At 43.1% G+C, this 15,203-nt stretch overlaps 1 protein-coding gene across 2 annotated transcripts in view; it reads right to left on the reverse strand.

Moving 5' to 3' along the window:
* The window catches only part of LOC143283359 (G protein-activated inward rectifier potassium channel 3-like), a 147,158-nt gene that overhangs the window by 48,946 nt on the left and 83,009 nt on the right, over positions 1 to 15,203 (reverse strand). The window contains exon 3 of one of the 2 annotated variants that reach the window (XM_076589577.1): positions 10,272 to 10,313. The exons of the other annotated variant lie outside the window; for it this stretch is intronic. Coding sequence (XP_076445692.1) covers positions 10,301 to 10,313 — 13 coding nt within the window. The 3' untranslated portion in view covers positions 10,272 to 10,300. Of the gene's footprint in view, positions 1 to 10,271; positions 10,314 to 15,203 lie in introns of those variants that run through there. 2 annotated transcript variants of the gene reach the window in all.

Genomic DNA, 15,203 nt, shown 5'->3' on the forward strand with positions numbered 1-15,203 from the left:
CGAGCCGCCGTTATTTTTGTTCCCTACCTTCTCCACAAAAGATACTCTCTATCTCTTGAACACACACACAAACGCATACACTCTCTCTCTCTCTCTCGCTCTCTCTCTCACTCACTCTCTCACACACAGCGAGACATAGACACACATAATTAGGAAAGGCAGACAGACAGACAGACATAGAAAAAGACAGACAGAAAAAGACAGAGACAGAGAGAGAGAGAAGTCAGCGCTACTGGGATGAAAACCCATAAAAGCAAAACTCGTTCAGGCATGTGCGCACAGACAGACATGGGAATTCCAAGATTTGCACCCCCGTGGTGGCAACATGGCGCCAGACAATGTAAGCCTACTGTTCCGCTTTCTTCCCGTCGGCCGCAGATTTTCCACGCCAGTTCTGTCTGCAAAGTGGATTTTCTGCTTTGTGGGCGCCTCAATCGCGAATCGGATCCATAAATAGGTAATTACATTCCGTGATCTGCGCCAGAAGAAACGCATCCCTTTACAACCCAGTGGGTGCATCAATTTCCGTCTGTTTTTCAAAATGACGTCAACAGATCTACACCACTAAGCTGATGCTTTCCTTCTGTCCCTCGAAATGACGTCAATAGTCACACAGCTGATGTTTCCCTCGGAATGACGTCAGTGGCTAAAAATGACGTCAGCTGTCCAGGCGAAGGTCAACATCTGTGTGTGAAGATGTATCTGTGTGTAAAGGTGTATCTGAGGCCACGGCGACTGCGTGCGAGGTCCTGTGTACCAAGTAGTCCAGGTGAACAGGTGAGATAGATAAGGGATGTAAACACAGCCGGTCACTTTGTTTTTTGGGTTTTTTTTTTCCTGATGAAGTGGTTCAGACTTCAGTGCATGGAAACTATTGCGCTACGTGACCTCATACCTGACAGGTATCTTTTTCTTCCTCTTCCACCCTGGGTGTGAGGAAACTTAGTGACAGGATGTTATAATTATAAACACATGGTACCGGCGGTGAGTTGTTAATTATATATGTACCTCCCGTTCTCCAACTGGCGAATGCAAGATAAGTAACTTCAGCTGTGCATAGATATGTGCATACATGTCCGCACACACTCGCGCGCACGGATACAAACATGCAGACACACACACACAAACAGGCACAGAGACGCATGCAAACATAATACCCACATAGCAGTGCCAGACTACGCTGCAGACAAATAGGGGATTTATAGATTTATTTCAATGAAAAAGAAAAACCTCGACTCTCTCTCCCTTTTTCCCCTTCCAGACATGGGGATTCTGATATTTTGCTTCCCCAGCAGCAACATCACGCAAACGAAATTAATTTATTTTCCTGTTCTTCACGTTGCCGATTGTCCGCGCGAGTTCGTCGTTCCAACCCCCCATCCACTGCTCCACGACCCACGCACTGCAGTTGCGTCAATTTGGATTTGACTCACCCCGTAGACGACCAGACTCCATGAGGTTCCCCAACAGAAACGCCAGTGGTGTGTTTCCATTTTGGCCTCCGAAATGACGTCAATGGACAAATGGCGTCAATATCGACGTCATAGTAGTAGTAGTAGGGACGGTGGTTACACCTAGACCGCGAGGTCTAATATTTGTCCCCTCTTGGTTTTGTTATTGATTGTTTTTGAGTAGGTCGGTCGTGCCTAATGGGGTTTCTACTCATCATAGCCATAAAATAGTTCTTCTAGCTGGAGCAGTTTGTCAATCAGGTTCTTGAACCCATTCACAGATTTTGCAAATTTAACTGACTGAAGTAGCGCATTCCAGGGGTTCATACATCAAGCAGAGACTGCTTGCAGAGGCCACCATAGCTGCGGGTCTCGTGTTCCGGACAAAGCCTTTCCGTGCCCTGTTTTGTTTTGTTTTGTTTGTGTTTTTTAGCCCCCGCAGTCAAATTGGACTGTCCTAGAATGACCCCGGGATAAAACCCTGATGGGAGGGTAGTTTGAGGCTTTTACACCGAGTCAAGAGGTGAGATAGATAAACAAGGCTATACAGAAACACAGCCAAGTCAGTTCGGTGCTCTGGTTTCCTCTACGGTTGGAGTCCGGGATCGAAGTATAAAAAGTTGTGTCTTTTACCCTATTTCAAGTATTTCACAAGCTTTAGCACTTCAAAGCTCTCTCTCTCTCTCTCTCTCTCTCTCCCCACTCTCGTCCAATCCCAATCACGTGGCTCTTTGGGGAGGCCGCATGTGGAAAACGAGAGAGAGAAGTTGAATTAAAACAGTTCGCGTGGGGATACTCCCATTTCCATTCAGTTAATGCCATATTCTATGTGGTTGGATAATGATCCTTGTCCATCTTTCCTTTCTATTGGTCTCCTCCAATAGCCTCACCCAATCAAAGAAGAAGAAAAAAAAACAACAACCAACACCTGCGCTGTAACAGTTGATTGCTCCACGTACCGGTATCGCCAGTTCTCTTCTCCATGTCCTCGTGATCTCTATACCCGATCGCATTAACTATCGGACGAAAATGTTATCATGGGAACTGACACAACAAACAAACAAACACAAACACCACTCCCCTCCCTCCCTCGTCCACTCTTACTCTCCAGCTCCACCCCTGAAAAAGCCCTACCCCATCCCATAAGCCTCCTCCGTCTCCCCCACACCCCACATCCCTCCATCCACAATTTGCCATGGGGCGTGGTCGCTGCTGTGGCAATCGGACTTCTACGTTGAAGAAACAATCTTCACACACAGAAACACGCGCGCGCGCACAAACACACACACACACATACACACACACTCACAAACAACAACAAACACACACACACACACACACACACACACACACACACACACACACACACAAAGACAGGACTGCCTGGCAGAATTATCAATAGAAGCCATTTTTAGGACCACAGTTAATTCTTCGTTTACCTCAATCGGCAGAGAAATTGTTGCGTGGGACTTTCGATTTTTTGTCCTCCTCGCTGTCTCTTGTCCCAGGGGTAATTATTCTGTGATAAAAGGGAAGCCATATCACGGGGCACGTGGAGAAAGGGTTGTTGCACATGGGTTTTTAGGTGGGACGTGCGCCCGTTTGTGTATGCTTGAAGAGCGTTGCATTTACCACACACACACACACACACACACACACATGAAAGCAAGCGCGCCTATACGTACATGATTTAAGCAAGCAAGTGCGCATGCGCGCGCGCACACACATACACACACACACACACACACACACACACACACACACACACACACACACTCACACGCACACACACACACACACACACACACACACACACACACACAAATGAGTGGGTAGACCAAGCAGCTAGAAGAGCAGCACGTAATTTCGAAGGCGCAATACAACTTGACATCCAGTTAGATCTACATGAATGCATTAGTTGTATAGAAAATGTATCTAGAAATCGATTTAAGAAATTACTTATAGATTCAAATAATCAATATTACCAATGTTGTGTAAACACAAAGAATGCAGCTAATCCCAAACATTGTCTAAATTTGACACCAGCAGCACATTCAAGACAAATTACAAGTCTAATGTATAGAATTCGTTTAAATACCTTCCGTACAAAATTTTCTAAAAATATAAAATGTATATGCGGTAAGCAAATAACTGTAAGCATTGTCCGAGCATAAGACAGTTAATTCCAAAAGATGTAGTTGATGACTTTTCTTCCAATATACTTTTTCTTATAATATACTTTTCCTCTGATACATAACATGAACACTTTTTTACACTGATATTCACATGCATTCCCTTTCCTTTATCCACTTCTTTACTCCTTTCCGTCTAAAAACACGTACGGTGTATAGACGTTAAACTGAAGATAAAACACACACACACACACACACACACACGCACACACACACTCACACACACACACACACACACACACACACACACACACACACACACACACACACACACACACACACACACACACACACACAAGCACTTTTGTGGCGCGCATGGAACGTGTCACATTCGGTATAAACAATGCGAAAAAAAAAACAAAAAAAAAAAAAAAAAAAACAACAAAAAAACCACCAACCCGAATCCATGAGTAAACAAACCAACAAAAAGAAATAGAAAACAAGTAAAGTAAAACACCATCGAAGATTACTCAGAGCTAAGGTTTTAGTTCTGAACTGGAATCCGCTCCCTCGTAACAAAGCCGCCACGCTTTCTGAAAACAACACCGCAACAAACATAATACAATACGTAATCGTACAACCGTACCTCCACCTCCACCTATCTCCCACTATGCATTTCTCAGCGATGCGACATCGACCTGTCTTGACAGCTACATCCAAAAGATGCTACTGTAATGATGCTGTCATGGTACAACATGTATCTCTCCGAGGGGTTAAAAAAAAAAAGAAAGAAAAAAAGATGGATCTCTCCGAGGGGTTAAAAAACAAACAATACGTATCTCTCCATGGGGTTAAAAACAGCGCGTATCTCTCCGAGGGGTTAAAAAAACAAAAGATGTATCTCTCCTAGGGGTTAAAAACATACATGTATCTCTCCGAAGGGTTAAAAATAAAGGGGTTAAAAACAAACAACATGTATCTCTCCGAAGGGTTAAAAATAAAGGGGTTAAAAACAAACAACATGTAGCTCCCCGAGGGGTTAAAAATAAACTACATGTATCTCTCCGAAGAGTTAAAAAATAAAGGGATTTTAATTTTTTTTAAAAACAACCCAAAAACATGTATCTCTCCGAGAGGTTAGAAATAAACTACATGTATCTCTCCGAGGGGTTAGAAATAAACTACATGTATCTCTCCGAGGGGTTAGAAATAAACTACATGTATCTCTCCGAAGGGTTGAAAATAAAGGGGTTAGAAACAAACAATATGTATCTGACCTCGGGGTTGAAAATAAACAGCAGGTATCTCTCCGAGGGGCTAAGAAAAAAACCAACTTCAAAACGAAGTCTGCCCGGTCAACAATCTCACTACAGAATGCATGGCCCATCCTCTCACCTTGCACTGTCTCGGAACTGGGGTAAACAGTCAACAGATGCTGATAGCGCCATTCGCGCAGTTATCTTGCAAATGCCCTGCCGATTGAGGAAAGCATTATCATGACTGTGTGGCCTCCATATCCTGATCAACAGACGTGTTATACACGTGCTCGATCTCAGTGCCAGACCCGGGATGACCCTAGTGGTCGGCTGTTTAAAAAACGAAAGTGTGATACTTCAGACACTTTGTGGCGTCCTGCCCATCAATTTGTGAGATGTGAAATCTGATATACCCTGCAGAGCCATCGATTTGTTGGATGCGGATTCCGATATTCCCTGTTGAACCATCAGCTTGTTGAATTTGGAATCCGATATAACCTGTAGTGCCGCTGCTTTGGTGAGATGTGAAATCTGATATATCCTGCAGAGCCATCGATTTGTTGGATGTGGATTCCGATATTCCCTGTTGAGCCATCAACATGCTGAATTTGGAATCCGGTATAACCTGTAGTGCCGCTGGTTTCTTGAGATGTGAAATCCGATACATTCCACAGAAATCCGTTATATTCTGTAAGGTCTAATCAAAATATACAATCCATAATGTATCAGTTTGTGACAAATTAAATCAGATAGTTTGAATGGAACATTCATATATCGATGTTTTCAGAACAGAATTATGTATGGCTGGTGGAGGACACTTTTTACACGTATTTTTAATGCCGTTTCAGATTACGTCAAAGGTTCGTAACGCTTTCAGAATACCTCAACTGGTTCACGAGGCTTTCAGAACAGGTCTGAATAATTGACGAAGTGATTAACGCGTATAGTTACTGAACGGTGATGAAATACTTTCATCTCGGATCTTACGACATTTTCAACACACCTGCTCATAGATCACGAAGCAACAGGCCCAGTACCAGTGTGTGAATACTTTCAAAACATTCGTTCATTGGCCATGCGATGTCTTCAGTGTGCGTGCTAACAGCTTGATTATACTTTGAAGTGCACACTCTGTGCATAAATGCATTTCCACCATAAGCCGTTGGCTGATAGATACGTACCCTTACTTGTTGAGATTTTCAGTACATTAGCAATCCCACTGAATGATAACACAGTCAGTACCTGCGCCCCAAACATGATTACATATTCAGAACTAATGGACGACACTTTTAATCCATGACCTAGGGAGAAAGAAGGCGGAATGGTTATCTGCCAACACAGTGTCCCGAGGGTATGGGTTCGAATCCCGGTCTCACCTTTTCTCCCAAGTTTGACTGGAAAATCAAACTGAGCATCTAGTCATTCAAGTGAGACGATAAGCCGCAGTTACGTATGCAGCACGCACTTGGCGCACAAAAAAAAAGGACAAGAACCCATGGCACCATAAGTGTTGTCCTCTAGCAAAATTCTGCAGAAGAAAATCCACAGACGGGTACAAAAATGTATGTGCACTCAAGGCTGACAAAGCGCGTTACATCTGCCAAACAGATGTGGCATAGCGTATATGGATTTGTCTGAACACAGTGACGCCACCTTCAGAAACTGAAAGCTAACAGGTTCGAATGCTGAAAAGTCAGTTAAATTAATGACGCTTTCAGCACATGCTACACTAGTTGATGACTGAATTAGCTAACATTTCTCAACATGCATACGTACTCGCTGATTAAGGACGGTACAAACAAGCGTGCTGGTTGGCTAATGATATCCCCTCCTCCTTCCCTTACACTCGTGCTCGTTGGTTAACGCTCTGAAAACGCGTGTGCTGTATGGTGGTGTTTTTGTACCATGTTTGCCTCAAGGGGCTATATTCAGACTTTTGACGCCTATGTCCATTGCTAGATGGCATTTTCCACCACATGTGTTTAAGAGCGCTCAAAGGAGTGTTGGCTCAGGCGTATGGAAATAAGCTGTCAACCAACGACCGAACCAGTTAGTTCACAATCGAGAACGGGTGAGAGATACAGAGATACTTGATTTCGCTTTACTATTTTGATTAAAAAAGAAACAAAAGCAAAAAAAACACTGTTCCAACGTCGCCGGTATGCGAGCAAAAAACAACAACAAAAACAAAAACGACAACACTGTTATACAGTTCTAGACAGATAAATGAATAAACTTATGTGATGAATGTATACATACATAAAAGAATGCGTTTGTATCCCTTTTACATGATTTTATTTCTTTTCTTTTCTTTTCTAATACATCCATATTGTGGGATTACCTTTGAGAGGGAGACAGGCTGACATACAGACAGAGAGGACGTGGATGACTAATTGGTATCATGATCAATGGCTAGGTGAAACCGGAGCCATCAAGAATCAATTTCAGATGATAACTAGACAAGGGACCCCTCTCTCTTTCTCTTCTTCTCCACTCACTTACTCATTCACTCTCTCTTTCCATCCCATACCCCACTTCTCTTTCAACGCACACGAGTAATGTGCATACACTATGCAATCATTTCAGCACACACACACACACACACACACACACACACACACACACACACGCACACACACACGTGCGCGCGCAACAACACACACACACACACAGAGGAACACATACACACAAACACACGCGCCCACCGACAACCCCCCCACCCCACCCCCCCACACACATTCGTAATTATAACATTCGCCGCATTCACGCACTCGAATCCTGACGCAGCGAATTCGCGCGCGTGAACACACACACACACACACACACACACACACACACACACACACACACAGAGAGAGAGAGAGAGAGAGAGAGAGAGAGAGAGAGATTTAAATAAAAAAACAACAAAGCCAAAACAAAAACAGAGAAATCAACACACACACACACACACACACACACACACACACTTCCACAACTCATCGCCTCTTCCCTTCTTCCCCACACGTATTCTATAGTCCAACTGTTTGCATATGCGCGCGCGCGCGCGCGCGTGTGTGTGTGTGTGTGTGTGTGTGTGTGTGTGTGTTTAGACCAGGTAGTATGTAGCAGAGAGACTGACACAATTTATATGTGGAGATCGAGAGAGAAAGAGAGGGACACACAGAGAAAGAGAGAGAGAGATGGTCGATCTAAATTTTGTGTCCCATTATCTGGTGGTGGAAAAAAGAAAAAAAGTGAGAAAGGACACAATCACTCGATAGCGTCCAATACAACGTAATGCCTATCCGTCACCTTGGCAACAGTGACGTCCCGAAAGCTGACAAACAGAGAGAGAGAGGGGGGGGGGGGGAGGGGAGAATAGGTGGGAGAGAGAGAGACAGGAGGGGAGAGTAGGGAAGGGAAAGGAGCTGTGGATCCTGACAGTGGTGAGAGAGACAGAGACACAGAGTAAGGGACAAAGATACAGACAGCGGACATACACACACACACTCACACACACACACACACACACACACACACACACACTCACACACACACTCACTCACACACACACACACACACACACACACACACACACACACACACACACACACACACACACACACACACACACACACACACACACACACACACACACACACACACACACACACATCCAGAGGGAGAGAGAGAGAGAGATCGAGACAGAGAGGAAGAATGTCCCCAGTTTCTCAACCGAACAAGAGTCGTTTCCATCACTGCCAGTTCCAAAACCATGTCAATTACCAGATAAAGAAAGCAGTTGACCTCTCCTCTGCTGGAGCCAAGTTAGGGTTTCACCAACAGTGTGTGTGTGTGTCTGTGTGTGTGTGTGCGAATCAAATTGAATTTATATCAAACGGTAACAAGGTCTGTAAGGTCTATAACACACACACACACACACACACACACACACACACACACACACACACACACACACACACACACACACACACACACACACACACACACACACACACACACACACAACTACCACCACCACCACAACAACAACAACAAACAACAACAAACAACAACAACAACAAAACAGAACAAGAAATCGATTTATCTTTCCGGGCGATGACGTTGTAAACCTATTTTCCGCCGAACATGCCCACAAGAACTGACATGGTTTTGCACAGTTCTTGTGAGAGGTTTTTGTTGAATTTTGTTCATATCTTTTCTATATTTCACAATAATCTAAGAAATGATTTTCATCCTCTATTTTTTATAATTATTATTTTACTATTATTATTATTAGTAGTAGTAGTAGTATCATTGTTATTATTATTATTATTAGTAGTAGTAGTAGTAGTATCATTGACAATATTATTACTATCATTGGGTGTTGTTGGTTTGTTTGTTGTTGTTTGGGGTTTTTTTACATTGTAGGCATAGATTTTTATCTTCTTTTCTTTTCTTTTTTTTTCTTCTTTTTTTTGATGCCAGAACAACCCTCCATTTATTGCGAGGTCATGACACTATTATTCTTAGTTTGCACAGTGATTTTGTGTGAATGTGTGTGGTGTGCGTTTCAATTTATTTTAATAAAGTTATCAGCAAATGATTAATGACATGGTGGTTTTTTTTTGTTTTTTTTTTTGTTTTTGTTTTTTTTTTTGGGGGGGGGGGGGGGTAGGTGTTTTCCGTACATGCATAACTGCATATGAAGTTTTGCTAATGTACAAATCCACCCTTTTTTCAAACCGAATGATCTTGGTTCTAAATTTCTGCACAATAATGAGACGACAGTCATTTTATGACACAGGCCAAATCTTGTCCTGTAAGGAATGAAAAAAAAAAAAAAAAGACCGCAAAATAGCGAAGATGAGTGAACTGGAGAGAGAGAGAGAGAGAGAGAGTCAGAGTGAGGAAGAGAGAGAGAGAGTCGTTTTAAACAAACAAGAACTAACACACACACACACACACACACACACACACACACACACACACATACAACACACACACACACACACATGTATACACACACACACACACACACACACACACACATACAAAACACACACACACACACATGCAAAACGCACACAACACACACACACACACACACACACACACACACACACACACACACACACACACACACACACACACACATACACACACAAAATAAAGGTTAACCGATTCCAAACGTAAAATAAACAATTAAATACATAAACATGATAAAGAAAGAAACAAAGCAAGAAAGATAAGAAATTCCAGCACAAAACTGTAAGAAGTCCAGGAAACGATTTGTATGTATGACAAGTCAGTGGTGGGTACGACTATGACGACCAGAAACAGCAGAGGAGGCATCTGCTGTCCCGATTATTTGGGCTGGAATTTTAGCATGGTGGAGAGCGTCTTGCTCAAGTCACATCCCAACTCTCTCGGTCAAGAGGATTTTAGGACAGTCGGCGTTGGGATGGTTCCCAAAGGCCAACTAGCCCCCAAGGCTGCAACACTAAGATAGTAAGAGCCAGTGCAATCTTGCCTCCTAGGTTCAGAGTCATAGTCCTTGATTTAAGCCACAGAAACACCCCTGCCATCACAAAGGTCGATTTCAATGGGGCCATTACAAAAGTGGGCGTGTGTGTTTTTGTGTGTGTGCTAGTTTGTGTGTGTGTTAGTGTGTGTGTGTGCGTGTGTATTTGTGTGTGTGTGTGTGTGTGTGTGTACAACAAACAGTTAATCTGACAATAAATGGTTTCAGTCAGTGTGTGTGTGTGTGTGTGTGTGTGAAGGGTACGGGAGGTGGCGGTGGTCGAAACATCAGATCATGGTGGTGGGTAAGAACGAGAATAAACCGATCAAAATAGACCTTTAGATTGCCTTTTCTTGTGGTTTCTATTTTGTTTTCTTTCTGATCACTGATGCCTATTTCTGTTCTTGGCTTGGTGAAACTCGCAGATATCTGTCTGTGAGGTGTTTCTAGTGGTGGGAATGCCTGGCATAATGACTGCTGTCGTGTGTGTATTTTGTTTGATTGTTTATTCGTGTGTTCGTGAGTGCGCGCGCGCGCGTGTGTGTATGTGTATTGCATGTGTGTGAAGAGTAAAAAGAAAATCAAGGACGAAAGAATAATAGATTGATTGAAACGTTTATATCAAAATGCACAAAATAAACATCAGCAAAAAAAAATAAGTACGATAACAAATTGAATAAAATCTAAAAGAAACAAAACTAAAAGAATAATACAGAATACGAGAACGGAAATAAAAAAAATATATATATATCTGAGATTTGAACAGCCTAAAAATATATCACTACTAAAATTCAAACATAAACATGGCGAACATACAAGAATAGACAACATTTCAAATGAGATTATTCTGTATGCTAAATCTTTTGTCTATGAATGAAGAATATTTTTTTTTAATAAATTAATTCAGCCAAACATGAAACACTTCTTGGAGATTTTTTAAAAAGTGAAAAATAAAAACAATATAACAACATTGCATCAGTCTCGCATGACACCATGTGGAGTGATGGCCTAGAGGTAACGCGTCCGCCTCGGAAGCGAGAGAATCTGAGCGCGCTGGTTCGAATCACGGCTCAGCCGCCGATATTTTCTCCCCGTCCACGAGACCTTGAGTGATGGTCAGGACGCTAGTCATTCGGATGAGACGATAAACAGAGGTCCCGTGTGCAGCATGCACTTAGCGCACGTAAAAGAACCCACGGCAACAAAAGGGTTGTTCCTGGCAAACTTCTGTAGAAGAATCCACTTCGATAGGAAAAACAAATAAAACTGCACGCAGGAAAAAAAAATCAATTAAAAAAAAAAAAGGGTGGCGCTGTAGTGTAGCGACGCGCTCTCCCTGGGGAGAGCAGCCCGAATTTCACACAGAGAAATCTGTTGTGATGAAAAGAAATACAAATACAAATACCAAGACCCGAGTCACTATCCAAGAACAACAAAACAAATGCTTTTCCTACAATTCCTGTCGATCGATTGATCTCTCTCTCTAAATATATATACATATATACATATATATACACACACATACATACATACATACGTATTTACTTTTCCCTCAAAACAAGCCCTGCAGTTCGTTTTTTTACTTCCCTCTCCTTAAAGAAAAAAAAAACCCCGAAAATAAACAAACAACACCCACACCCCCACAAAACAGAGTATTGCTTGGGGACGGTTCTATTTCCATGGCCTTTTCGTTTGGCAGATTGCAGACACAAATTTCTCCGTCCCTGAACACAGTGCCTCCCACACAGTAACATTGCGAGCACGACGGACAGGCACAGAGAGACAGTACGCCTGCAAGGATACACGCGAACATTCTGCACACCACACACACACACACACACACACACACAAACACACTTCCTCCTTCCATACACATCCCTCTTTTTCTCACCCTCTACACACACACACACACACACACACACACACACACACACACATGCACACACTTCCTCCCTCCATACACATCCCTCTTTTTCTTCCCCTCTCCACAAACACATACACACAAGCGCGCGCGCACACACACACACACACACACACACACACACACACACACACACACAGACTGGGAGAGAGGTTGGTTGATTCATTCAATATACAGAGACTCAGGACAAGACAGACAAATTTAATTAAACAGATCTTTCTCTTCCTCCTCCTTACCTGCCAACCTTTGACATGGATCCAGTATTTCTTTCTCATCCTCTCCACCCCTCTCCTCCTCCGCCACCCCCCCTCCCCTCCCCACCCCTCCACCTCCCGCCACCTTCTTCCTCCAGCTGTCTCATGCTGCCTGAGGTTTGGTTCCATGCAAAAACATCACATCTGTGCTGATAACCTGGTTCACCCCCCACAACCCCCCTTCCTTTTTCCACGCAGCTGAAGCTCTTGTCGAAGATGTCAACGGCTTCCGACCCCCAATCCTCCTTTCTTATTATAGATATGTGTTAAAAAAAAAAAGAAACATATATATATATACACATACACACACCAACGTATACATATTGCTCGTTTCTTATTTTTTGGTGACCAAATGTCACAACATTCCTTGCACCTGCTTCCACCCCTCCCACGCGTGGTTTTTCTCTGTGTGTGTGTGTGTGTGTGTGTGTGTGTGTGTGTATTTTATTTGTATTTGTATTTCTTTTTATCACAACAGATTTCTCTGTGTGAAATTCGGGCTGCTCTCCCCAGGGAGAGCGCGTCGCCATACTACAGCGCCACCCATTTTTTTTTGTATTTTTTCCTGTGTGCAGTTTTATTTGTTTTTCCTATTGAAGTGGATTTTTCTACAGAATTTTGCCAGGAACAACCCTTTTGTTGCCGTGGGTTCTTTTACGTGCGCTAAGTACATGCTGCACACGGGACCTCGGTTTATCGTCTCATCCGAATGACTAGCGTCCAGACCACCACTCAAGGTCTAGTGGAGGGGGAGAAAATTTCGGGGGCTGTGCCGTGATTCGAACCAGCGCGCTCAGATTCTCTCGCTTCACTAGGCGGACGCGTTACCTCTAGGCCATCAATCCACTGTGTGTCTGTCTGTGTGTGTGTGTGTTGTTGTTTGTTTTGTTTCTTCGTTTTGCCCCTGTGTTTGTGCAACTTTATCATTTGACAACCTCCACCCTGTTTAATCCCTACTCTGGATCATTCTTGTTCTCTTGTTAATCTTATTATCCTCATCATCATTTGTCGTAGTAGTATTAGTATTATCATAAGTGTTAGTGTTACTAGTATTAGTCTTGTCATGTTATCTTTTTAGTGTCCTCTGTTGTATTGCACTGGCCATGCGAGATATTCTTCCCTTTTAGTTTCAGCGTCGACACTGAAGAGGCGATTGGAATGCACAGGCTTGCCTGTGTATACTAACATAGCCTACCTGTGTCTTCCGTGTGTATAAATCATTCTCTGGGTGTATATATGAATCATTCAACCAGCATCTGTAATTCAAACTGTATAGACTATCTGTCTTGTATCATTCTATCTGTGTCTGTTATTCCACGTGTGCTCATGGTCGTGTCTGTATCAAGTATTCTAAGAGCGTTTATCTGTATCTGTTGTTCAACCTCTATTAACCTTTTTTGTCTTTTTTTTCCCCACCCATATCTATCATTCTACTTCCATCTGTCGACATTGTACCCGTTTCTCTGTCTTATTCTACCTGGTTTTATTTGTGTTCTTCTGTCTACTCAGGTATGTTATTCTACTGGTATTTTCCTACCAACACAAAATTATTATATTAATATCAAACACGTGTCTATCGTTATACATTATCTTTTTTTTTCTCCACATGTATCTATCATTCTACCTCCATCTGTTTGTGTGTGATACTTTACCTGTATCACGACTGGTCTACATGCATCTGGTATTTCACAGATCTGTATCCATTATTCTGTCTGAACCTGTGATATTGGAAACGAAGCGCCCATTTTCATTAACGAAAGTGAAGGCCGTGCTTCAGCCGATCGATACTGTGCGATCATGACTTCTTTGACAGGAGCAAGTCCGATTTACCTCTCTTTGATCATGCCGCCACCCACGCTGGCATCTCGAGGGTTTGCCTGTTTGTCCTGTTTCACCTGTTCGCCGTTTCGCCTATTCTCTCTCTGTCTCTGCCTCTCATTCTCTGACATACGCACTCTCTCTCTCTCTCTCTCTCACACACACACACACACACACACACACACTCCAATGAGGAAAGCGAGATTTTTTTTTTTTTTTTTTTTTGTAACACACACACACACACACACACACAGATCTACAGAGTAACTGAGTACAATGGCGAAATGATAATGGTCGAAATCCGACCACCAGTGTAGTGATAGGCGACTCGGGGTGACACCTTAATTTTGGCCATCACCATCACAGCAGACAAACCAGAGGAGTAGGGAACAAGTTCGTTTTGTGCCCCCCCCCCCCCCCCCCCCCTCCCCCCCACGACACAACAACTGCGGGTGAGTAACCCACACGATAAGCTCCAAGCTGGGCGGCAACAGAGACCAATGGAGTGTTTGGGTATGGTGTGGTGTTCGTGGAACGCGGGGGGTCCACCACGCGTCCATCATCGTCAGACTACCGCGCTTCTGTTACGTTACAGTCCTGACGTGTGTGTGTGTGTGTGTGTGTGTGTGTGTGTGTGTTGGTGCTCACGTACGTTTATGTGTATTTGATTGTGCTTTCATATCTGTGAAACTGCTTGTCTGTTGCATATCTGTTATGCATGTGTGTGTATGTGTGATCGTGTGTTTGCATGTTTTACATTTATTTGCTTATTTATCATCATTGTTGTCTTTTTTGTGTGTGTGTGTGTGTGTGTGTGCGCGCGCGCGCGCACTTAGAGCTGACTTCATCAAGATTTTGCGCCTTATAG

This window comes from Babylonia areolata, chromosome 1, assembly GCF_041734735.1.
Source record: "Babylonia areolata isolate BAREFJ2019XMU chromosome 1, ASM4173473v1, whole genome shotgun sequence".
In the NCBI taxonomy this organism is placed as follows: domain Eukaryota; kingdom Metazoa; phylum Mollusca; class Gastropoda; order Neogastropoda; family Buccinidae; genus Babylonia; species Babylonia areolata.